Source organism: Trichoplusia ni, chromosome 13 (assembly GCF_003590095.1).
Source record: "Trichoplusia ni isolate ovarian cell line Hi5 chromosome 13, tn1, whole genome shotgun sequence".
Lineage (NCBI taxonomy): Eukaryota > Metazoa > Arthropoda > Insecta > Lepidoptera > Noctuidae > Trichoplusia > Trichoplusia ni.
The window spans coordinates 3,532,957-3,558,529 of NC_039490.1; the positions used below are offsets into that span (position 1 = coordinate 3,532,957).

The 25,573-nt window shown below is 33.8% G+C and overlaps 1 protein-coding gene across 7 annotated transcripts in view; it reads right to left on the reverse strand.

The window, feature by feature from the left end:
• Positions 1 to 25,573, reverse strand: part of LOC113500038 — a 120,562-nt gene that overhangs the window by 49,469 nt on the left and 45,520 nt on the right. For all 7 annotated transcript variants that reach the window (XM_026880693.1, XM_026880692.1, XM_026880694.1 and 4 more), the window contains one exon: positions 21,673 to 21,832. In XM_026880693.1, coding sequence (XP_026736494.1) covers positions 21,673 to 21,832 — 160 coding nt within the window. The remainder of the gene's footprint in view (positions 1 to 21,672; positions 21,833 to 25,573) is intronic.

The following is a 25,573-nucleotide window of genomic DNA, read 5'->3' on the forward strand; positions in this document are numbered from 1 at the left end:
TTTCCGAGCACGGTGAGCAAGCTACCTGTAGGCCTTACCTAACATCTTAAAGTAAAACAAATATATTTTTGAAAGACAGAGGCACCGGTCTACTCAATGTAGTGCGCTGTCTCGTTCACACCAGCAACAATCTTACCTAAGGAGTTCATAGTAAACCCCATTGTCAGTATAGGACTGCTGCTATTGTGGAAATGATAAAGATAACCATAGTGAGAGGTGCTCTACAAAAGATGTCGTGGCAAATACTAGGTTGGCTACATCAGCAGGTAGATTAACAAAAGGTATTTTATTGTCTGTCCTGTGGAATGGTACTTGTAATAAACAATAGTGGAAGAGCAATGCACATGTACTGGAAGGAATTTTTATTATTTAATCCTTATTATAAGGAGCATACCATTTATTGGCGGACTATAAGGCTATTTTTAATAATCCAATTAAGTTTTTACTGAGACCTTTGTATTAAAAGAAAACGGAGGTAAAACTTAAAGGCACTTCATTTTTTCGGGTTACACAGCACATTTATATATCACAATATAGTTAAGGCATCGCTAAATACAGATCATAAAATTTTTAGTTACTAAAATCTTTAAGTAAACCGACTCTTTTTTACTTTCCTCTTCCAAGATGATAAAGGCAGAACATTTCTCATAAATCAAACATCATAATCTCATAATTTTTTGCCATACGGAACCAAGCTCTTGAAACCATCCGGGGCTCGAGAGCCGGAAACAGTTATAAATCGATAAAAACAGCCAACAAGGGATCTTTGATGGGGGCTAGAAAGTTTTGAGCATCGCCAGATGGCTCGCATTGACATAAACTTAGAAGATAAGACAGGAAGACATTTTGTATGAGTTATCTATTGGCGAAGAGCCGAAGACTAAACATTCGAGTGTCTGTTATCTAGTAAATTATATTTGTGTATTTGTAATTGGTGGCTTTTGTTTATTACAAATATCGGTTTTACGATGTTCTGAAGAGTGTGAAGTGGAAAAAGAAACTTTGAGGGAAATTTGCACAAGTTTTGCTGTCACTACATTTTTGTTAGACGATAAATGTAGAGACTGAATGCTTAACTTTTTTTATGAGCTTACAACAATTAAAAAACTTTCAGTGTAAATGATGATGCAGGTGTTTATGATTTCCATTCAAACTTCTTTAACTTATAAATACGTTTAACAAAAAAGGAGAGTACGTCGTTTTCTTACAACTTTTCTAAAGCGTCTTCAAAACAGCTGACAGCCTGCCTTACTTTACTTGCGAGATATATTTATTTATTATCCTTTTTTTGTGCTCGCTCCTGCACTGTTTCGTGCAAACGTGTTTTAAAGTGCGTTGACACCAGTACTGAGGGTACCGGCTAGGGATAAAAGTGACTACATAAAATTATAGAGTTTAAGTTAAACCTCGATTATGAGTCGTGACAAGTTAACTAGCTGTTATTGAAGAAGCAGTGTCTTTTTAAATTAAGGTTTGAACTGGATAGAATGTAGAGTTTTTGCTTTTGCTTTTTGTCTAATGCGTTGAAGACATTATTCATGTGAAGGTATTATCCAAAAATGGATGAGACAATCTATCTATACGTTATGACATTCATAAGCAGTGGGTACTTATTGCTTTTTTAAGATACAGATTCCTGACCATATTTTGTGAATAATAAATTCGTAATTTTTTAATTGAATTTGTGTTAATATCAGCACCAAATCTTCTAAAGCAAGAGCAAAACATAACCTATAGAACAAAATCAGATATTGAATAGGAAAACAAACAGGAGAAGGTACTAGAAACAAACTGAACGAAAGTACTTTCCATGGTATTGTAAACGATACTTTTGGAGTAAAATAGTTTCGAAAACCATTAACGCCAGCATAAAGACAGATCAATGGGTATTAGGTTTACAGCGCGCATTGTAAATACACAAAACATTATACTTTTACTACTTTCCTTCTTTATGTTTCTCAAATTTTATGGTTGTACACAATGGGTGCTGTTGGCCACACTTTTACGAACATTAGCATAGCGCTAACCACTTATAAAGAGTCGGGGGCCTAAAATGTTTATTAAGGAGAGTCATACTATGATTTGCAAAATTATATAATCCACATCAAGTACGTTTTCATTCAGTTTAGCATTGTGACAATGTTTTGTTCAAGTCTCCATCCTTTTGGCATACGAATACGGCCCAGATGTCAAACCATAAGAGCTAGGTAATATTTTTCTATAGTGTGATAATTAATCTATTAAAGTGAAAATTTAACATGCGTTCTATGCAGTTCAGGGAATGAATTCATAGTATGATTCTGCGAAAGAACCATTTTAGGCGCTTCTTGGTTTTGTATAGAAGATTGGTTAATTTTAGGTCATTGTATATTTGGTAAAAGGGAAGTATTCGGGCAAATGGTTCTTGTATCTTACGTCTGAATACAATGCAACACGGTAAATGAAAGGCTGGTTATTGCCTTACGAGATATTATGCTATAAGCATAAGATTATTGTGTTCATTGCATACTAATTGATTCCTAGGCTGGGAAAAGTTACAAACTTGGAGTTCAATTACAGAATCGAGAAACGAAATACTGGAATTAATTGTATTTATCTACGATCGTAGCTAAACAAGAATTGGGAAGCTTTAGTTTTTATGTAGTTAATTAAGTACTGAAAAGTTAACTTTCAAACAACTTAAAGTTTCCAAAATGAAATTAAATAAATAGCTCTTGGCTAGTGCAAGTGCAAAACACACCATAAAATATAAAGAACAATATTAAAAAAATTGCCACCTATCAAAACTCACATTTTGCTATGATCGGGCAATTTCACAATACTTCTTTTTCTAAGTCAGCGTTTAATATACGAATATTGTGAGTATTTGCGGGCTCTTACAGCTCATTATTAGTATGTACTTGATGAATTATCTTCGCCCCCATTAGAACCACATGCCGTCATCGACGAAATGTGGGCGCTGTCTAACAAATGTACGGGGATTACGAACGATGACAAACAGAACAACTTCGATACTATTAATATAGAATGGCCTAAGTTATACTAATAAAAATACTAAGTAACTTCACTAAAGTATACTTAGTGAGATGTAGAATAATAATTTTATAAACAAATTCTACCATACCTAAGCGCCTATTAGATATATCAGAAAGCTTACGAAAAGACTCTACAATTAGTTTTTGGACTTTGTATCAAGCTAACAAAAGAAATGATTTCTTCTATTCGCTAAACTCTGTAGTCAACAACAAACGTTACTGTACAGTCAATAGCCATAACGAAAACCAAAACAACTTGAACTCTACAACAAAACAAGAATTATGTCCAAAAAAGCATCTATTTACTCTAAAACGGAGGCACGTGGCTTAATGACGGAGACCATGTGTTCCTCGGGTTAAACTAACATTTGCTTAGAACTACTTAGTTAAATGTTCACGAAAACCTGACTCATCGGAGTATTGTACTCTGTACAGCTACCATGTGATTGCATAAGTGATGTAGGTATAGTAAAAATGTGTTCAGCATTCAATGTTTCGTTATAGAAGTTTTGTCGAGGATTTGTAATTGATAAATTCGTATTATAATTGTAAAACAGTGTTTAAAGCATGGTAGAGTTTCTTCAAAGTTTAAAAGTTGATACTGAGACACTTAAATGAGACTGTATTAATAAGACACAGTGGAAATAAAACTATAACAATTAAAAATATTTAATGAATAGATCACTCTAAAATGGGCACTACTTCCTATTTTTGTACTTGAAAGAGGTAAAGTCAGACCTAAGTCAAAATCGTCATAATATATGATAAATAAATTCAGATATAAAACAATAAATTTCGCCTAGTAGTGTTAAGAGATAGCATTATTATTGATAATTTACGTCGCCTGGGTTTTACCTCAAAGGGGAAAACTGATAGGGCGATACTTTGTTCGCGTCTATTTACACTACTTATTGACACTTATTGCAAGAAATATTGAGACAGAAATATAATAAGTATCTATTTGTTTAAAATATTCCAAGCTTTCGTTAGGCATGCCCTTTAAATATACCTACTAAAACTTTCATTTGTTTTCGGAAGAGCTGTATTCCAGGTCCTATAAGGCTGATCGACAAAAAAATAAAGTGCCAAATCAAAGTTTAAGTAATGTGATTGTTTGGTAGCACTATCAGAATGGATATCGTTAAATTAAGCAACATAAAAATAATCATGTTCTCATAAAGCAGAGGTTTACGAGTCTAAATTTTAAACAACACCAGGGTTTCATTATTTAAGATGTACTACACAAATAACCTAATTTTGAGCAATTTGACCATCATACACCTTACAATACTTCAAGCGAATTCTTTAGAAATACCCAACTAAGTCAAGGTGAAGAACGTTTAAAAAGGATATTATGACTGAGAATAATTTACAAAAGAACTTGAAAGCCAAAAGGACAGGAAAAATATAAACAACACAAAATATTACGAACATAGAATGCGACTGCAACGAGAATATTAATAAAAAAGAAGGTGAAGGTCAAACTGTTACAATATAAGCACAAATAGGTATTTGAGATGACCCCAAACTGATAAATGGGATGATAAAAATGAACGACGCAGTTATTGAAGAGTAAAACACTGCAGACATGAACGCAGGATTATCGCAAGCTAATGTTATGTAATACGACACTTTTAATAAGGAACCCATTAATAAAGAAATAAATATTAAACTCGATCTTATTAGTATGGGTTTCGACAATTTCACTTCCTTAATTAAGGATTCAGTGTATAACATAATATAATAAATGTAAACGATAATTTTAATGGTCCTTATTAAGTGATACGAAGTTTCCAGTCAAGATAATTTCAATTCAAAACGAGCTAGTTTAGAACCAGTAAGTTTAATACCTGCCTTTATTTTTACTTCTGCAATATCAAAATAAATGAATTTGAACCGACTTTTAATGACAACAAATAATATTTAATGACATCAGTAGACGAAGCCACAGCTGAATAAATTAAACTTGGAATAAAATTTCCAATATTGGAATAAATGAGGACCAATAAAAATAAATAATTAACGGACAAAATTGATAATTCAATAAACAAAGACCACGATGATACTTTGAACTCGGCTATCAAGTTCATAAATGTCATTATCAAATTATGAATATTAAATCCAATATAAATATAAGATACATTAGTTACACAAGATAACATTGTTTACTATAATATCACAAATGTAGAGAACGTTACGCATAACAAACTCATTCATGGAGATGACTCAAAATTTGTTTATTTTCATTTTGTAACAACATGAATCACAGAACACTAAGAAAAAAAACGGTGACATAAATGTTAAAAAATACCACATTAATAAGTTAACCAAACCACTATCACGTTTATCTATGACGATAATGTCTTTATAGAGGCAAGTTAAAAATTAAAGTTAAATACAAACCTTTGTTAATCAGTCGATCACTTGAACAGAACAACACAGTATAAACAGACACTTGTTTCAAACTGGACGCACAAAATCACTAAAAAGGATCTATTTGAACGATCAATAAATTTAAAATTCGAACGTGAAGCGGCTTCGATCGATGCGCCTGCGCAACTGACAAGCGGAATCGGCGAGCCATGCGCCGGCGCAGGCTAACCCGACCGATTTGAAAAGACCGTTATTTCTTTAAGTTGAAGTGGTCGAAGAGGCTTTTTTAATTGGATGGTTCAAGGTGTGTTTATTCACCGTGAAACTAATGTATTTTTAGTAAATACGTAGGGCAGGTAACGACTACTGTAGGGCCAAGGGCTCTGATGGTAAAAGTCTGGTGTTTTTATAAAGTATTGCTTGGTTCGTCGATGTTATTGACTATCGAGGTTAGTTTAAAATAGTTACAATATTTATTGACAATAGAATTCGTCTTAGGAAATACTTTGAGATGAAATTACAAAACGCTTGTTGTCTCTAATATACAATTTGGTGTGTCTATAATAAAAAGCCTAAAAAAGACGGTTCCGTACAAATTGTATAACCTCTTTATTTCTAGTATTTGTTGTTATAGTGGAAAATAAATACATAATCTGTGAATATTTCAACTAACTATTATTGTTCATGAGATACAACCTGGTGACAGAAAGACGGACACACTTCGGAGTCTCAAAAATACGATTCTTTTTTTACCTTATAGGTACAGAACTCTAAAAAATAAAGCATGAGAAACTGTTTCACTGTATTAATATACAATTTCGTAAAACAGCCTTCCTATAGCTACGTATTACGGTATAAAATTATAGTGATCACACCAAACTCGTTTTCCATTAGATTTTGATTAGATATTAATACTCGTAACGTTTTCCGTTACGGAATTGGTTACTTAATGATCTAAAATGGTTATGGTTTTGCCGCGTAATGAATATACTTATTATAACATAAATGCTGTGAACCTCGACAGTCCAGTACACTACTTTAAATATCATGATAAGATTCGAAATTGGTCTGATTTCAAATCTTGATTGTATTCTTCCATTCGTGTATTTCTGCCATAAGTTTTTATAAGCGATTCGCACTACTTACTACTTGAGTATTCTTTGAGTTGAAGTTGAGTACATATATTTTGTAATAAAGACCAATGATACACTTGAATTTGAGACAAGCAAAATTTTGCTGCCTTCAGCATTAGGCATCTATGAGCCATAAACGAAATTTTCTTACTAAGGCATCTCTAGGATGACATTACAGATATGTGCTACTTGATCTTCGATATGACTCAACTTACGCATTTCTTAGATTTTTTTAATCATCCAACGGTCATGTCATAGTTTCTTTCACAGCCCCGATTATAAAAATAGAAGGATATGGGTACTACTATCGTTTTTGTTTTAACGACTCCCACAATAAGGAGTTTAATTCTTGTATCAGAGAGGGGAAGTTTTAAAAATATTCCAATACCATGAAAAAAAGACATACAAATTCTCTCAACCAGATCACACAAATGCTTTTCCAACGCGGGAATTGAACCCGCTAAGATCCGCACACAGTAGGTTTGGCGTAGACACTCGGCTAGGCTATCCGTGCAGTTAATATACTACCAGTGGGCATTGTCCATTTGTTTTATTTATTTACAATATGGGAATGTAGAACTTCAGGTGTGTAGTTATGTATACGATAAACACAGGTGCAAACCACACACACATATTTAAGAATACCATACTTATAAAATACCAAAGCATTTCTCAATAAATCAAACATGTGTTTTTAAATCGATCATAATCACTTCAGGATAGATGTTCACTACAATACATTCGTGTGTTCTATATTCAGTTTTGTGGATCGGATCGATTTGGATCAATAACACGGAACAGAGGCGGTGTCAACGCACTGCGCTCGCGGCTGAACACCAAAGACTAAGCAAGTAACAGACTTGAACAAAGGCCACAGAGGCAAACCAATACAAGTGTAATTTGTAGATATACTATTTAAAACTGTGAGAAGCTCGTGATTAAGCTACAAGTGCACAAATTAATTGATGCCGGGTTAAATTACGCTTGATACGGCCGGTTTTTCGGAAGGCGCGGTAAATTATGGGTAACGGCTGTTATTTACACATCTTTGACAGTGGTTACGGAGTTAGGAGCTAGAAAGTCTGATAACCAGTCTTACTGAGGGTTATCGTGATGGCAACAGGCAACTGGGTTAAGGAGGTCAGTCGCTCCTTCCTTGACTGGAAGCCGAACCTAAAAGAATTGGGAAAAGGTATGAATAGCTGAGTGCTCTAGGACAGATCTCCAATTACAATTTTGCTACTGCAATTTCTCCGGCCGGTTCTGACAAAGTGAGTGTATATTATGCGTTAATGTTCTCGAAAAGTCTCAAGTGCTACAGTGAGACGGTCATAACATCAAACTGTACGCTCTCGGTAGGTGTAGGTTGAGTCCGTCTGGTCAACGAGTGAAGTAAACTTCAGCCCAGGGACGTAAGACTACACATACATCATGGCAACTTGTAATGGTGCAGGTATCTATACTTAGCCAGTTTTATGAATGTTTCTCTCTGTAAGGTTTTACTCTATGCCAAAACGGCGACGCGACCAATTACCAATACGTCAAGTGGACTGACATTTATTAGGCCGGTGATATAATTATGTTTTTTTAAAGATAATACTGGTTTATTTTTGTTGCCTTTTATGTTTATTTTTTAAAGACATCGATTATACCTTCTTTGGTTAGTCCTACGTATTGAATAAATATTGATTAAAAAACAGATGTTTTTGTTTTTCCAGTGTCATGGCCAAGTTTACGCGTTAGCTTCTATGTTTTGGCATTGAAAAATTTCAAATCGAACTCACCTCTAAGATAGACATGGTAATTAAATTAAGCAAACTTGTGTGAACAAGATAAACTGTAAAGATCGACGAAAAGTCTTTTTGGTAGAGTCTCATTCATTAGACAAGTGCAAGTGCATAATTGAAAGCGTTAACCCTTCTTTGGAACATGTGCTTATCAAAAATAAACTATATTTCCATACATTTAAGATATTCGATTTTCTCTCCAACATTTTTTTCCCAGTATGCGAAGCCATAACTCTACCGTGACCATCGTGGGATAGCGATATACCAGCAGCACATTAATAAATTAAAAAATGTCGAAATCCGATAGCACATTCATGTTTCTTATCGTCTCTCTGATGGATTCGTCGTAAGATTTATCTTCCTACACAGGCAGTTAAGAAAGTTCACAGAAGTTTTATTAAAGCACCCGTAGGCGATAAGTTGATAATGTGTCATACTTATGTGAAGACATTTCATGCATTGGACTATCAGTTCGATAGCTACCAAAATTAATGACTGCAGTTAATAACATACCCATACAATATTTTATCTCTAGTAAAGAAAATTCATCTATAAATGCGTTGAAAAATCTCAGGCATTTATTTACAAAAAACTCTACCACACGGCACACATCATCAAAATCACTTCTAATGCATGATACACACTAGGATTCCCATGAGATATCAAACTACGCCAAACGCACGCCTCAAAAAAGTCTATACAGCTTTCAAACCACCATCAAAGCATAAAAGCAAAAAGCGTTGTAGTTACCTAAGAATCTAATAGGCGTGCCTATATAGCGTAATAAATTTACCATTTTCCTACCTTGTCCTTATATTTACATGTAAAAGAAATAAAAAAAACATTAGAAATTCAAAATTTGAGAAGCATTTCTCGAGTATCGAGGTATTAAATAGCAAAATCATGATAATTTAATACCTATTTTACTGAGAGAAAATCTGAGTTGGAAAGTACTATTATATTTATTCAGACACGTTATTGCTTTGAAAGTATTTATATTGAATATAAACTGGTCGATACACGAAGCATAATTCACAGGTAGGTAATGAAATATTAGGCGCTTGAGGCAGGCTTCTATTTTATGAAGCGAGTAATCGTTGGCCTAAGCTGGTACTAACTGTGGTACACGGACTGTATAACTTTGATATTTATGTGTACATTAAATTCCAGTGTCGAAAGTGGTATTTATCTTATTTAATTATATTATATTAAATCTCTATTCCCTACTAATATTATAAATGCGAAAGTAACTTTGTCTGTCTGTCTGTTACGCTTTCACGTCTAAACCACTGAACTGATTTTAATGAAATTTGGTACAGAGATAGAGTTGACCTTGAGAAAGAACATAGGATAGTTTTTATCCAGGACTTTTGAAGAGTTCTGTTGGAAACGCGATATAACCGACCTCGAAGCGGGCGAAAAGCTAGTATTAAATAAGAGTTAAAAGTATCTTTTCTATATTAGTCACACGCGCATCAGATCGCATAAGTAATTTTAAATTATGGGCTAAGAGTTTAAATGTTTAAATATAAGTTAAAAAACAAACAATGTTACAAAGTTACAGAAAATAAACTATTAGTAAAAATGCGTCATATTCACTAAATTGAAAACATTGTAGAACCAAAAATCACATACTATTCTCATACACAATGAATTAGTAGAATTGGTGGTAATTGGAGACAATGAATCATTAGCGGGGCAAGGGGCAAATCTCCAAGTTTTGTAGGAAGCAGACACGGAGTCACATCGACGGGACGTCGCCAGTTCTGCGTCATCTAGTGGACTAATGTGGGTTGTTTTAGACATACTAAAATATATGTCTCAACCTGAAGACTATTCTAGTTGGCATTGTTCGTAAAGATTGGCAAGCGTTTTTGAATTAACATCGAAATTTATAATTTTTTGTTAGTATTAAAATAAAAGCCATGATAGATCCCAGTGCAGTGCAAAGGATTTCGTTTCCACGTAGAGTTATGCGCTTTTTTCATCCCTCTTGAGAATGGGACACTCGTCTTCATCTCTTGGTTCGACTATAAATTTACAATATCGGCAGCAGTTAATAATAATTAGCGGACGAGTAAAGTATATATAATATAAAAAGTTTGTCTCTACAAAAGGACGTGGGCTCTATAAACAAATTCATGTACAGGAGAAGTCGCATACAAATTGAAAGAGGTAACGAGAAAACAAATTTAAAAAGGACTAAGTGTTCCTCTTAAGAAAACTGGACCACCTGATAATATACCTACCTACCAAATAGCTTTTAAATCTCACAATGGAGATAATGAAACACCTCTACAAACATGGTTTCTTGACACGTCCTCCAAGGTTTAATTCTCGGAACTATCCCAATGCCGACTGGATTATTTTTTAGTCGGTTAGGGAAAATCCTTTAATAATTCCATTGTACTTTAAACTGCATATTACTTCTTACGTGTATGCACCCAATATCACTCTACCAATATCTCTCTCTACTCATAAGCTGTTTTAAGAGGTCACACTGTAGGCAGTTCCTACCCTGAAACAACTAACAAACCTTTAACTGAACTGCTAACCTTATCAAGTCAAGAAACAATTAAAATTGATTGTCAATAAATTCGTAGTGTCCTAGAGATTGTCTTCCGATCTGCTTCCTAGCTCTACCTTATTTACTCACAAGGTTGTAATTACATGCCTCAAAATCTTAAGTTTTAAAATAATATTCTTTTGTCCTTAATTAATTATTAATGTAATATTTTGTACTGCAGACAAAATCAGGAACTAAAGGATTTTTCTCCACTTTTTCACACACGTCAAAAACCTAAACTTTTCTAAGTCTTGAATAACTACTTCCTTATGATGTTAAGAAATAAAGAACAAAAATAAAGACCTTTTCCTTTGTCGCAGCTAGTTCAAACCTATGAATACCTAGGAATATCTGATTCTTATCCACGACAATGCCTTGACAGCTACTTCAAAATCAAGTATCATGCATTTGACATTGCATAGGACAAGATTATAACATAAATATTTATACTGTCCAATACTGTTTCCTACTTGTATGGTAGTCAAACAGATAAACGGATACTATTGTGTTTTTATGTATAGGATTGTGAACTTTCTACAGAAAGGTTTAAGAGTCATTATTTAAGTGCATGCATATTCGCCGAATTTGTCTTTGTTTGGCTTTAGACTAAGGCTGGCAGTTCAATATTATCATTGATTGAACAAAGTAAAACTATGTTCTATGAAAATAATATTGAAAAATCTCTCCAAAAACGTGTGTACTTCATTCATGAATCGATGAAATAGTAGAGATAGATAGAGCACTGATCGAACGAATTGAAAATCTAAGTACACTGCTACTTTTTCAAAATTTGTTTAGCAAGTTGTTTGTAACCAATCAAAGAAAATTACTCTATATTATCTTTAATATTTGAACTTCTATTATTAAAAAAAAATCATTAATTCGAGATACAACACTAAAACTTGAATATTAAGTTTGACAGCCCTATAAATGTCGAGCGCCACTCGTCGGTCGCGCTGCGCCTGCGCCGGCGACGACTGTGACTCGCTAGCTCGCCCGCGACAGTTTATTTCCGAACGTTTTGACATTTTGACACTCATGTGTTTATTGCTCAATGTATGTCGGTCTGTCGATACCATTATTGCTGTTAATGTATTTGAGTTACGAATTAATCATTACGAAAATGGGTCGAATTGCAGTTGATATGGGTCAAATGGAGACTGGCATTTTTGAAAATTAACTTAGAGATATACAATGTAGGTTGGAAAAAGACCTTTGATTAGACAAGAATTGAGGTTTCGAACTTTACATTAACCTATTAAAAGACGCTCTGTAGCCATTATTTACTATGATATTTCAATTAGTCAAATGCAATGGGTGGCAATAGCATGACGTTCGTTTGTTTTTTAGACCCGGCTCCATCGTAACATTTGAGTATCGTGTCTCGCCTGACCCATATTCAGAACGCATTGAATAAACATTACATTTGATAAGTACGTGATTCAAAATTGAAACATTGTAAAAATTTATACAAACCTTCTTATTTACCAGTCTGTATCTGAATTGGCAGGCTTCTTATCTTTATCGTACGATTAAGCTAATCGGCGCCACCATTTTATAGCAATGCATCAACAAGTAATAATATAGCATTTTAAGAGTACATAACGTGCATACTATGTAGGTGCACATCATCTTCGTACATATAAATTTCTCATTACACATTGCAATAGGAACTTGAAACTTAACTTTGTCTATAATATATATCGATCTAAAAATTGTAACTATGAAAAAATAAATCATTCTATTCTGTTCTATCCACAAAATCACTTATTTCTTCACTATAGATATTGAGAAAAAACAAATTATTATATCTATCAACCGCACAGTTTTGGTCTCACCACAATATTTTCCAATACAATAACTTCAAATAATAAGCAAAAAATGCCTTCAATGTCAGTCAGAAACGTGTTTTAAATCTAATTAACACAAATATTAACGATGATCTATAAAGTTAACGGTCAATTATAAATTACGTGTAGTCTTGAGTGTTGAGGCACAACTTGCATTTTTTGTTTCGAAACCATCCATCAATCAACTGGTAGTCTATTTATCTGTTTTGGATGCTTTAAGTTTCATATTGTTGCGAACAGGCTTTTTTCGGTAGCTATACAAAACTAATAAAAAATATCTGAGATTTTTAGAGACCACGTGTTCGAGCGGATTTTTTTTCTTAATTTAAAATTCTGAACAACTAATGTTTATCATCCGTTTACTGTCCTTAAAATAAATCGAATATTGAATATCACGTCCCAATACTACGCAAAACCGTCTTCCTTTAGAAAGTCACTACAATTAATCACCTCTACAAAAAAAATATAAAAATATCCTTATTATCGTACAAGCGCCCGAGCAAAAATCACGCCTTTCAGTTGTACCTTTTTTATTAAGGTTGTAGGTCTGTAGTAAAAACAACAACTTAATTAAATAAGACGTAACAGATCAACAAACGAGTACAAGGTATGTCTCGTTTCGTTTTTTCACCTAATTTAATATTCAGATTGCATTTCAACTGGTTGTTTATACAAACCTTATCGAATCGTAAGCTTTAGCCTTCACTCTAGTTATAATGATTGTCGTAAAAAGTAAAACGCGGTGTGAACATACCAAGGTGTCACGATTTTGTTGGATCGTGGATTAAGGTTATCTAAAACGTTAAATTTGTTTTGCAATCTTTAAGATTTTTATGGTTGTGGAAACGTGACAGCGCAATAGACGGCTTAGATCGGCATCCCTCTTCCCCGCCCGCACTTGGCTATAGGCCCTTCGTGAACTAAATTATTCTACGAAAATAGACATTCCACATCGAAAACATAATAGTCAAATCTCATAATAATTAATTATTAATACGCTCTGATTACTACAGCTACATCAACCACAAATTTAGACTTTGTGTGAGGTAATACTAGAATTTGAGTAGATTGCTATTCATTCTCATAAAACCGTCATTTAGTTTGGTCGGTAAAGTTGAGAACAATTAAAATCAATTTAACGAGATATTAACAGCAGGTTTGACTTTTATAGTAATTAATATAATCGCCTGACTACCGACTGCGTTTTCATTTAAGTATAACCTACTATCACACATGAGCGACCGGTTTAATCCGAATTAACCTATGACCTGTAAATTTCAGAGTTATTTCAATTTAAACATGCTTTTATTGTCCGGTAAGAGGTGAACCTTAACCTGAATTGGAACGAATAAAATTTATTTTAGTGTAGTTTCGATAAGTTTCAAAATTAAAGATAAAGTTCAGGGGGACGAAAACTCTTGCAGCATTTGTGAGAGCAGAACGACGCACTACATTGCATTGAGCGTTTCTCTTTCACAAAGACATACTTAAAAAAGTTCTGTTAGCTGTATAACACGTAAATGTAAGACATTACAATTGTGTCAATTAGAAATAGAACTGCACAAGTTGATCGATAACTCGTTACAACACGAAGGAACTCTCCTTGTTTCGGAAGTCTAAATTGTGGAACGGTTGTTATTTACACATCTTTGACAGGCGTTACGGGCAGTCAGGAAGTAAAAGGTCTGACGACCAGTCTGAATGTCAGTCATGTAACTACGATGAAGAGGTAAAATAGGCAGTCGAACCCAATAGCCATACCCAAGCAAGATAGGAAATGACTAGGATGATGATGAATAATTGTCCATAACAAAGCAAAAGTAATTTAATGTTAAAAAATGTTTTTTTTTCTGTTGAACAAATATTTGTGCATAATTGTTGTACACAACTTAATCTTAGCTTGCTAATACCTTGTTCCGCTTGCACATTGTTTTTACAAAATCTCGAAAGCGAACAATTCTAAACAAGTGGTTATTATCCTGCCTAACCCGCAATAGTTAATCAAGCGTAAATTGCTTGGTAATAACAGGCGATGATAGCTGGCAACACTGTTATTATTTCAAAATAAAGGCCATAATAACTCTAACATAATTTGTGTGGACTGCAGTAGAAATTTCTTATCTGTATAGAAAATGAAATTTAAATTCAAAAGCTCCTTTAATGACTTTTTTCCTAGATTTTTATGAATTAATTGAATTGAGTCAAGTTACTACTAAAACGACTTATAAACATTTATATCTTAAAATTAGGTATGGTTACTAAGACAATAAAAAAACGCGTGTGATAAGGGTGGCCACTGAAGTAATTACCGTTATAAAAAACTCTTGTAAAATAATCACCTATATATTACGAATAGTGTGCCAACTTAGAAAGTAGAGAAACCTTTACCCTATAATAGAACAGAAAAGGCTACTAAAAAATCTACATTTTGTAATTAACTATATTATTTGTAGATAACAAAACCTAGACCAAGCCAATATAAACTTCGACGCGTTCATCGAGTCATAAAACCATCAACGACTCACAAAACGTGCAGCCTACCTCACGATTACGTACAAATGGTACCTACATAGGTAGAACCCAACAAAAGGTGCTTTCACGAAATCCCATCAGCTGACCACAGAGCGTGTTTTAACAAACAAACCACAGACGCGCAACTAGTATGTCAACAATAGAAAGGGCTCGGCCACTCACTAAATAACAGTTACCGCTACGCTTGTGGAGAAACCGTGCAAGGTATTAAAGTATTAAAACTGTGTTATAATAAAAAGATTTAGAATATAATATTTTAAAAGATCTTTGGAAGGAGAAAGGTGTGATGATCTTTTTAGATACGTGGAGTGGACTGGATATCGTAAAAGATAGAGATTTGGAAGGAGAGGCATCGTCCAGAGGTGTGATTGCGGGAATACTAACGTATGGTTAATTAATATAATGGATCATGAAACTATTGCGTCCAATTACTAAACTTTTTAGGGATATTATGAGGTTTGTGTACCTAGTATGTTTAATTTTATACCTCCTAGACAAATTTTGCTTGTCAAACAGGAAATAATTCTATACCATTTTACGTATTTCTGAAGGTTTTATAATAATTAGAAAACGTGTTAACCACCAACACATTAACAAACTAAAAAAACATTTATGCATATCAACATCACTATTCTTAAACAACAAAAGCGTAAACATTAAAACCGTCTCCAATTAAGCAGTTACAAAAAACATTCAGTACAATTAACAACTTAACACGAAGTCATCAAATCAGCCTACTTCCCACACTTCAATGCTTTCTTGCGTGGGGTAAAACATCTGAATGTAGAATTACTTTCATATACAATCTGTCATCTTAATGTCATATGGTCCAATTCGCGAAATTACATTTTAGATTTATGACGACATGTAAACTGCAACCGAATATTGTGTGTAATAATTAACAGTGAGAGACGTTATTGCTAATCTCAGTTTTTACGATTTATGGATTATGTAATATCGAAATATCGCATTAAAATTCAATGTTTTTGGCTATCCATAAGAATCCGTCTTAAAACAGCTTATAATTTACAAACAGAATTACCGTGTTATTTATGAGACTCTCAAATATCGATATTGAACTGAAAAACATTACCAGGTTCTTATAATAAACTAAAAGTCTAACGGGCTGACATAAAAATGTAGACATACTATCCTTCTAAGTTACCCGACGACGGTACTTAAGTGCCAAGATGGAATACACTACTGAGTAAAAACGATTCTCGAATTTACAGCAAAGTTTCTAGTTTCTCAAAAAACTATACTCCAAATAACCTTTCTTAAATAAGTATAACAATAAATTAAAGTAACTTAATCGTTCGTATAGAACAATTCACCCAATTTCAACTGAAATAAATTAAGAACAGTATAAACTTTCAACCTTCACTGACGATTAAACTTTAAAAAAGAGACATAACAATATATCGTTTTGCACATTAACGTTGGACGAGAGACGAATGTAAAGGGTGGAAATAAAAAAGGATAACAGATGGCGCCGCGCGCCGGTGTCCCGTCGGCGCCTGCGCATGGCCGGTATTACGTATGCGAGACAGATGCAAAAGTTTCATGGAACCTAGAATTCTTGAGAATACTAATACATAGGTTTTGTTATGTCGATTACGTAACTAAACCTATGTCCTAGTTGGTGGACAAGGACTATAAAAGAAATTCTGATGTTAAATCGAACATCCTCGTTTAAACCTGTGTTGCTGTTTTACTTTAGCGGTGAACCCTCAGCCTTGGCCTTTATTATATCACATAGTATTGCACAAAAAGAATAGATTCAACAAAAGAGCATATTCTTAACTATCTATTTAGATAGTTAAGAATATTAAAAATTGGTATTCAAAATAACTTTAATAGAAGTTCAATGGAAGTCGACCTAAATTACGATGAAAGAAAGTTAGACAACTTATAAATATCTCTATATTTATAAGTTGTCTGCAAAGTTCTTGAATTTAGTTTGAAGCAGTGCTTGTGCTAGAAAATTACAATTGTTCAAGAAACTATACCCATAATACGAGTTTTTAAGCCACAAGAACAATTGAGTATTAAAAATTTGTTTCGTTTTACCCTTCTGCATACAATCTTGTAGTAATTTTGACGCCGTTACAAGGATATCGCATGTGTTTGTAATGCATACGCTGCTGAGGCCGACTTTCGTGACTTAATACAACTACCTGTTTCCCCTGATAACAATGATTTGCATATAACTGTTAAAACTGTATTATAATTTCCTTGAATGCGTTTTAATGATATTAATTTTGCATATCGACGGTGTAACACAATTTTTAAGGGTTATTGTTAATTTTTAAAGAGTTTCCTGTCTACAATATTTAATTTGGTTTACAATAATAAATTGACTAGTATATTCAGTTAACATTGATTGAAACTGAGTGACTTGCAACGAAATAATCTGATTGTTATGTTATTTTTTTTTTGTCAGTTTGTAAGATTTTTTTGAGGTACCAGCAAATATTCGACTCTGAAATAAAACGAATCGAATGGATTTTCGCGCTTTATAATTATATTCTTACATGAAATGTTTCCACGTTTTTTTGAAATTATTGAGATTGTAGGTTTTTTCATCTCACCTTGTCCTCCATCCTAGTTCTGAACGCATTGACGACATCCCAAAATTTTAATAGTTAATGTGAGAGTCTAACAGTAGTCCGGTTTTTTACGCACCCAAATTTAAAAGGCACTCTATTATTATATTTTACAGGTACACTCAAAACTACGGGAACAACAACACAATATACAGGCTGCGTTCAGTAGTAGTCCAACACCAATGATCAAGGTTATTATGCTAGGGTCTGTAACTATATCCGAGAGGCATTTGCGGTTTGGGACCAATGGTCAACTAATCAGGTTGCATTAAGAATGAGGAAGTCGGTTGGTTTGTGGTCTTCCGGCTAACTGTAGCATTAAATATGAACTATAATAAGTAAGTTTTAACTGATAATGTTAATGTAACTTGCCAGAGGTTTGGTGATCAGTGATAAATAATAATTCTGAGTATTACAAGTTGTAACCTTCTGTTCAACCTTCTTGCTCATTCATTAAGATTTTTGGAAAGAACAGCTACGAGCTAGGAAATTTTCGAGATTATTACCACACCAGGCGCAATTTCCTCAACTTCAAACTTTAATCTCGCTATTTCCGTACCTGTTCTTGTTTTTGTAAATCTCTTAAGATTTAAAAACATTAAGTTCTATGTATTAAGCAAAAGTTTCCAGACACTTGTACAAATGTACGTTTGCCTTGTACCAATCATAGTATAACTGTAATAAACTGCAGCACAAGAATTACAGAGGGCCCTCCATACTCATATTATTGCAATTGTGGAAGCGAGACAGAGTACTACACGACGTATAACGGCGACTCTCTTACGCCAAGGCAGAAATATTAAAATGAAATCATTTATTCAGCAAGTAAGGTATATCATCACCTTTACATGTCTTTTTTAAAAATGCTGGAGTCGACATTTCCTATCTGACTATTTTTATTGGACTTGCATTTAAAGGTTCGTGGTAGGTGTGGTCTTATAGTACTACCGTGGCGGAGCGCAAACGCACTCGCGGTAAACGCCCGTCTAATAAATACCACAGCACGAGACGCGGTAATAAAGTTACCACAGCTATGGACAAATTACGCTACGCCTATTGGTAATTGCCTTTTTCAAAAGAATGTTTATGAATACCTACTCATATTTTTCTGTCATGTACTAAGAGTACGGGTTACATTTAACATGAAAAAATATATTTTTTGTCAGAGATGCCTCGGAAAGTATGAAAGACTGTCGACAAACGGTTTACCGTTTGTCGACAGTCTTTAAAACATTGTAGTTTTGATTGAATGATAGTAAATCACTCTGTAAAATTTTATATTGAGATCAGATATTATAGTACGCACAACGTACAATATGTGATCAGCTGATTCCGGTAACATAGGAAGCCGACCCGAAATCTCAGTAAACTGGGAAATATATTTTTTATTTCCTCAAAATATTAACTATCACTTTCACACAAGACTTCCATTCCTATGACCTGCACGTCTTAAAACACAAATTTCTCAACTTTAAAACCAATTTATCCTCCATTATCGCGTACAAGCTAACACAGAACGCAAATTATATCAATTACCTACATAACAACGTATTATCTTGAAACTCTAAAGGTCAGATAATAAAAATACCTTCGGCCCTATTATTATGGGAACACCAAAATCGTGATTGTCATTATAGGGACGTGACGCAGGCTTTGGAAATAATGAGGCGTGTTCTCTGGACGTGATCTTAGAGAAAGATCTTGTAAATAAATATTGTAGGATTATTTTGCTTTTCAGACTGCAAGGATAGCCGAATGGTACCTATAGGTTACCACGTGTTGCGGGTTCGGGACCCTGCGTAGGATAAGTACTTGTGTCACACATAAACGCCAGGAAATGTGCTTGTGGATCAAGCAAATACTGCAAATACTAATTCTGAATGTTGTTATAGACAAGACTAACTGCAGACGTTGAAAATAATTGGAGAATTGTACTAACATTAAGTTTCGACTAGTCGGCCATCTTCGACAATATTAAGGTAATTATATAAACTGTATTAAGGTTACAAATTAAAATGATGTCAAAGCGCAGTCTCAACTCGAAAGTATGGAACAGGAAGCTTACTACGTGAAGATTACTAATACCCCAAACATAATACGAGCTTGCCACATCGACAGCAACATTCGAAACCAAACATAACTAATCAACGAGGTCCAAAGCTCCAATGTCTAACACCTCAAGTATCAGTACAAGTCACCAGTTACTCAATAACGAAACTTATTACGCATGTTTATTGCCATTAGCGGCCTGTCTGATAGAGATTGATTGGTAAGTAAAAAAGTAATTGCCTTCGTGGCATAGAAGCCGATTTATTAATGCATGTGCTGGGAACGAGCGATGGTAATCATGGCATAGGTAGCTGTTTCGAAACTCGTGTGTGATACTTTATGGATAAAAGGTAGGTAGGTAAGGTACCTCGAAAATGTGAAACTGAGGTATGCAGTGTCGTTTACGATTGGAGGGAGATTAATCAAATTTATATTCGGTTAGGTTTTCTCTTTAGCGTGATAGCGGTTATAAATATTGTGATTAGTGATTTTGATGGTATGAAATGGTTTTTTTTCTTCATGGTTTTTCCGGTAGTTTCATTCGTGTATGAGTAGGTGAGTGTACTTTGTACGTTGCTTACAAAATGTACATGCCCTTAGTATTTGAATACTAAATATTTTCCACAATTTTACTACACAGCCCAAAACGTCACCCGTCAAAAAGTTCACCACAACACCCAACAAAAGTTTATGGGGAAAAATGGTAAAAATCGTTGGCAGAGCAAACAGTGGTGAAGTTTTTGAGTGTTCGGTTGTTGTGTGGCGAACAATTCTGTTTACTGTCTGCCGGCCTAGTGGCGCGTGATGGCGTGTTTGCACCACAAACAAAGGAAAATAGGGAAAAATGCAGCGCTGCACTGTGACGTAACGACGTATGAAATCAACTTATCAGTTACATATTTGTTTATTCTTTTCTGTTTTTCAAAAGGAAATATTTTGAGTATAAAAGTTGCCCAAAACTTCACTTACAAAGTTAGATTGTTACGGTTTTTTCTGTCCCAAAAAATCGCAGAAGATTACGATTAAGCTTAAGAAAACGTTTAATAATAACTAAACGTAACTATTAACCTGTCCCACTTTCCCGTTTTTGCAACAGTCCATATTCCTAGAAACGTACATTGAGAACACGTCGTAAAACAACGTTGTGTACATTTGCAACTCCCTTCCGGAACGTTTCGAGATGTTGGACAAAACATGCAATATCGGGCATGACTCAGGGAAACATCACATGAACGCTTTCATAGCACAATAAGAACATTGTTTAAAGTTTGTTCAATTCAATAATCTTTCTGTAAATCTGGCTATTCGCCAAGGTCGATTTTAATTATCTGGTAGAAATAATTTTATTGAATATTTTAGTTATTTAATTATTTTGTGTACTATCTAACACAGGTTATAAACCTAAATATATTTGTAAATTGTTCGAAACTGACTATAAAATATCTTAAAGTATCCTACAGTTGTTAAATTGCACTCATAAATAAAACAAGAAATAAACTATCACTCGAGAAACTGGGTACAAGTCAATTGCGACCCTATTAACACGTGTAGAGGAACAAAAACACCAATAAATATCACATTATTCGTTCGTCCAAATACCTGATAAACAAAATCCATCCTGCATTGCAAACCTTATGAGTTCCAGTTAAAACTTTTTTTATTTCATGGGCCCAAGGAAAACCCTGGGAAGAAAACCCTTCAATAAGCAATTTTTTTCATTTAAAAAGTAAAAAGGACTCACCAGCAAAAGGCACGTCACAGACATATTCCTCGACGCAGTTGTCAGTGTTGCCGCTCCTGTCAGTCGCCCCGCTGGCCACTGACGCCGCTGAAGCTGCCCTCAGAAGGAAGATGTCAGTCTCAGTCTGACTGTCACGTTGGCCTGATCTCCGCTTGTATTCCTATAGGACAGAAAAACATTGTAAGGAGAATTGGTCTTTAAGTGTTAAGTTTTTTTGTAGAAGTCACCTAGTGAAAATTGAACCCCTATGGACAATTTTTAACATATGTATGTGAATATAAAAAAAACATGCATTGATGTCTCTTAGTAACCCAAATAGGTAAAGGACAAGAGGGTCTACAGGTTTATAAATGGTTTTAACAGAAAATATTTATTGCTAGTCCTTTATATACTTACGATACTTTTCCAAACAAAAACTTACTGAAGAAAATTGATGCTAAGATGAGAATTAATGACATTCTGTCTACATGCGATACTTTCTATTGTTAAATATTGTTCTAGATCCTCATTTTACTAGCTAGATTAGCTAATAAAGCGACCAATTAGACTAAAAACTAAGCAATCAAAAATATCCTTCATTACAGCAAGAATATTAAAACTGTGAACAATTTCCTGTGGTACATTATGCAAGTATTTCTTTGCATGTTAAGAATGTACTTAATTAAGACATACCGAAGTGTTCAAAACTGCTTAATCTAATCAGCTGCATTCTTATCTGCTCATAAAAACATTTGAGTCGTTAGGTTAACACCAAGCATGTGTTGAAAAACACTTTCAGCTAAATAAATGTCAAAATCCTTAGTGTTCCAGTTTTTGTTTTAGGAGGCTTCTAGACGTTCAAATACTTATAATATATATTATTGCACAATAGTACGAATAGTACGATCAATTATATTGTGCAATGAAAATACTGGTAAAACGATTTGTTTATTGATCGATTGATATAATCGATAGTCTCGGCCAAGCCTTAGTTATAAATAATACCAGCCTATTATATATATGTACGTCCCAAAACCATGGCTTTTCTTGCATGAGGAAGGTTTGAGCATTGATAACCACGCTGGCTTACTGCGGATTAGTGATTTCCGTTTCCATTACAATATCCTGAATATTATATTACCTATATTTCAAAACCAAATAAAGTTGCTACTTTTGACAACCCCTTTACTCCGAAATACATACCCATCAACGATTAACAATACAATTTTATTATTAGAAGATTAAAACGGAAATAGCAAACCAGCAGCACCATGTCAACATAGTAGGCAAAGATTAAGGTCATTACCAAATAATACAAATTTTATATCCCACATCATGGATATTGGACAGTAGTTACGAATCTTTTTACAAATGATGATGTATGAACAGATTTATATAAGCTTATCTTTGTCCAGTAATCCATGCATCATTCGTAAGTACCTACTTACCTTAAATCAAATGTTGTAATTGAAGTCGATGGTATATTAACGTAATACCTAGGTTCCAAATGTGCAAATCGATACCCCACGTCGATTTAGAGTTGTTTCGGTACACACATTATTGATGGATAAATTATAGTGTTAATAACGGTTTACTCACGGGCTATCTGAAAGTTTCAGAGCAAGCCGGAGTCCTTAATTTTCGATAAATGGAGTCCAAACTCTTATGGGTGTTATTTTTTTAACAAATTTGTTTGTCCCTAGCTTGATTCATCGAAACCCTGTCGTTTCGAAAGTTCGACTCACTCTGGACCGGAGACCTTAATTAAATCTACTCTCGGACCTCACATTACTATGTCGTGGGACACATTAATGCCTATTCTTCAATACTAGATATGTCTCAACGAAGTCCATTTCTAAGTAAGGCACGGTAGAGAATCAAACTAACATCTATAGCTCAGTTTGTCCTAGCTACCTTCTCTATAATTCCAGCTGATGTAACATTGTTTCCTGTAATTTGCGCTCTAAAACGGGGTGACCTCAATACGCTTGTCACTACACAATTAGCTTGACTTGGTACCTATTTGGTACGAGTAACCCATATAGGTTTAACTATGTTACAATATCGAATTCGAAATAATTTAATGCTCTCAAAATATTTGTTTACGTCTTTTCAAGCTAAATTTAATAATCTGTTCTAATTTTACGTTCAAATAAGTTCTCAAAATCAGTAAAAGTAATCAGTTCTTAAAACTTTGGAAACTGACAAATAAACTTCAGGCAAAAGTTTCTCATTATAAGGATGCATTGCTTAGTTAATTTACGAAGGCTCTCATTTTACGACGGTAACTTTCTCTTCTAATATTTCAGTATTTTTAATAAATAGACCAAAAAGTATTTAATTGGCGACATGACATCTTTGTGTTGATTATGTTTTTATAATCTGCAAAATCTACACCATGGGGATTGCTATTTAAATCAGTACGGTACATCCGTCTGTCTGCCTTTGGACTAAACGCCTTAAGAAAGATTCCAAGCAATGTCTACAGGTACTACGAGTTACTACTTACTTCTTCAGGCGCCTATAATGAATCTTGCCAAAAAAGAATCTTAACGAATATTTAGAAACGACAAAAATATAAACATTTCAAAGGAAAATAAAGCGATAAAAATATACAAAAAAAAAACAAAATCACATAAAATAATATTTTATTGCGAAACTAAATAAAATCAAAAATAATACACTAAAACTTAAATAAATTCGTAATAACTATTATAATTTCACAGTTACGTCGGATACAGTTTAGATTTTAAATAATATCAGTCTAATTGTCTTTCCGATTGCAAAATAAAATCCAATTCATAAAAACTAAGGGAATAACAACTACGCACTGAATATACTGTCATGTTGGTAAAATGTAACACAAACAAGAACATTCATAAAATCGTTTTATAAAATGCATTGATAGTAAATGCTTATAAATTCGGAATCACTACTGGTATGTAAATGCATAATGCGTATTTATTTTACTTTATTTAGGTGACACATTAGTTCAGTTAACTTGATAAAATACACTAAGTTTTCATAAAACAGAATTTAATAATAACTTTTTTATGAAAATGATTAGGTCCTTCGTGTAAGAGACAATAGAAGTCTTCTATTAACCATGTGTTTGGCCCTCTAAGGGGTCTTATGCAAACGTCTGTATTTTTATTAAAGCAGTCTCTGAATGAGCAACACAACTGTTTTTTGGAAGCCACATTTGCCTCTTATACGAAAAACCTTCACTAAGAATTATAATCATTTTTAACTTGAAAACTGCGTATATTTACCAAATTATAAATGTAAAAAACATATTTCACAAAACGATTTTAAAATTCAACTTACAACTAAAATAGCACCTTACGGAATACTTTAGCGGATAAAAAATAAACTATTCTATATACAGACAACACTAATATACTTTTTTTTTAATAATAACTTCAGAGCACCATATGTAAATAATATAAACCCTTTTTGTTTGAAAAAAGTTGTCATACCAATTTAACAATGTTCGCTCTTTCGTGCCATTTATCATTTTCAATACATTAAAATGAAATGGCATTTAACTAAGAGTGGCCATGGACAGGGTTTAAGACTAGGGTGCTAAACAGTTACGGTTTTACCACATAACTTGAGGATAATACTTAAATCTGTTGCTAAAGAAGAAAAGTTGGTTTTGTCAGCAACGCCTTATAAAAAACACTGAGCAATAACGTGGCTATGCGTAAGTGTTTTCAACTTTAAAACTGTACTTTGTAACACTACAGGCGTTACAAGCAACAGGTTTAAATATTTTTCCATTTCTTTTTATTGGTATCGCCGTGATATTAATAAAACATATTTATCAGCTATTCGCTTTGTTACCCTGCGACATTTTTCTAATTCTTATCTCTTCAACTACCTCCATAATTAGCTGAAATGTTCGAAAATATATTTATTT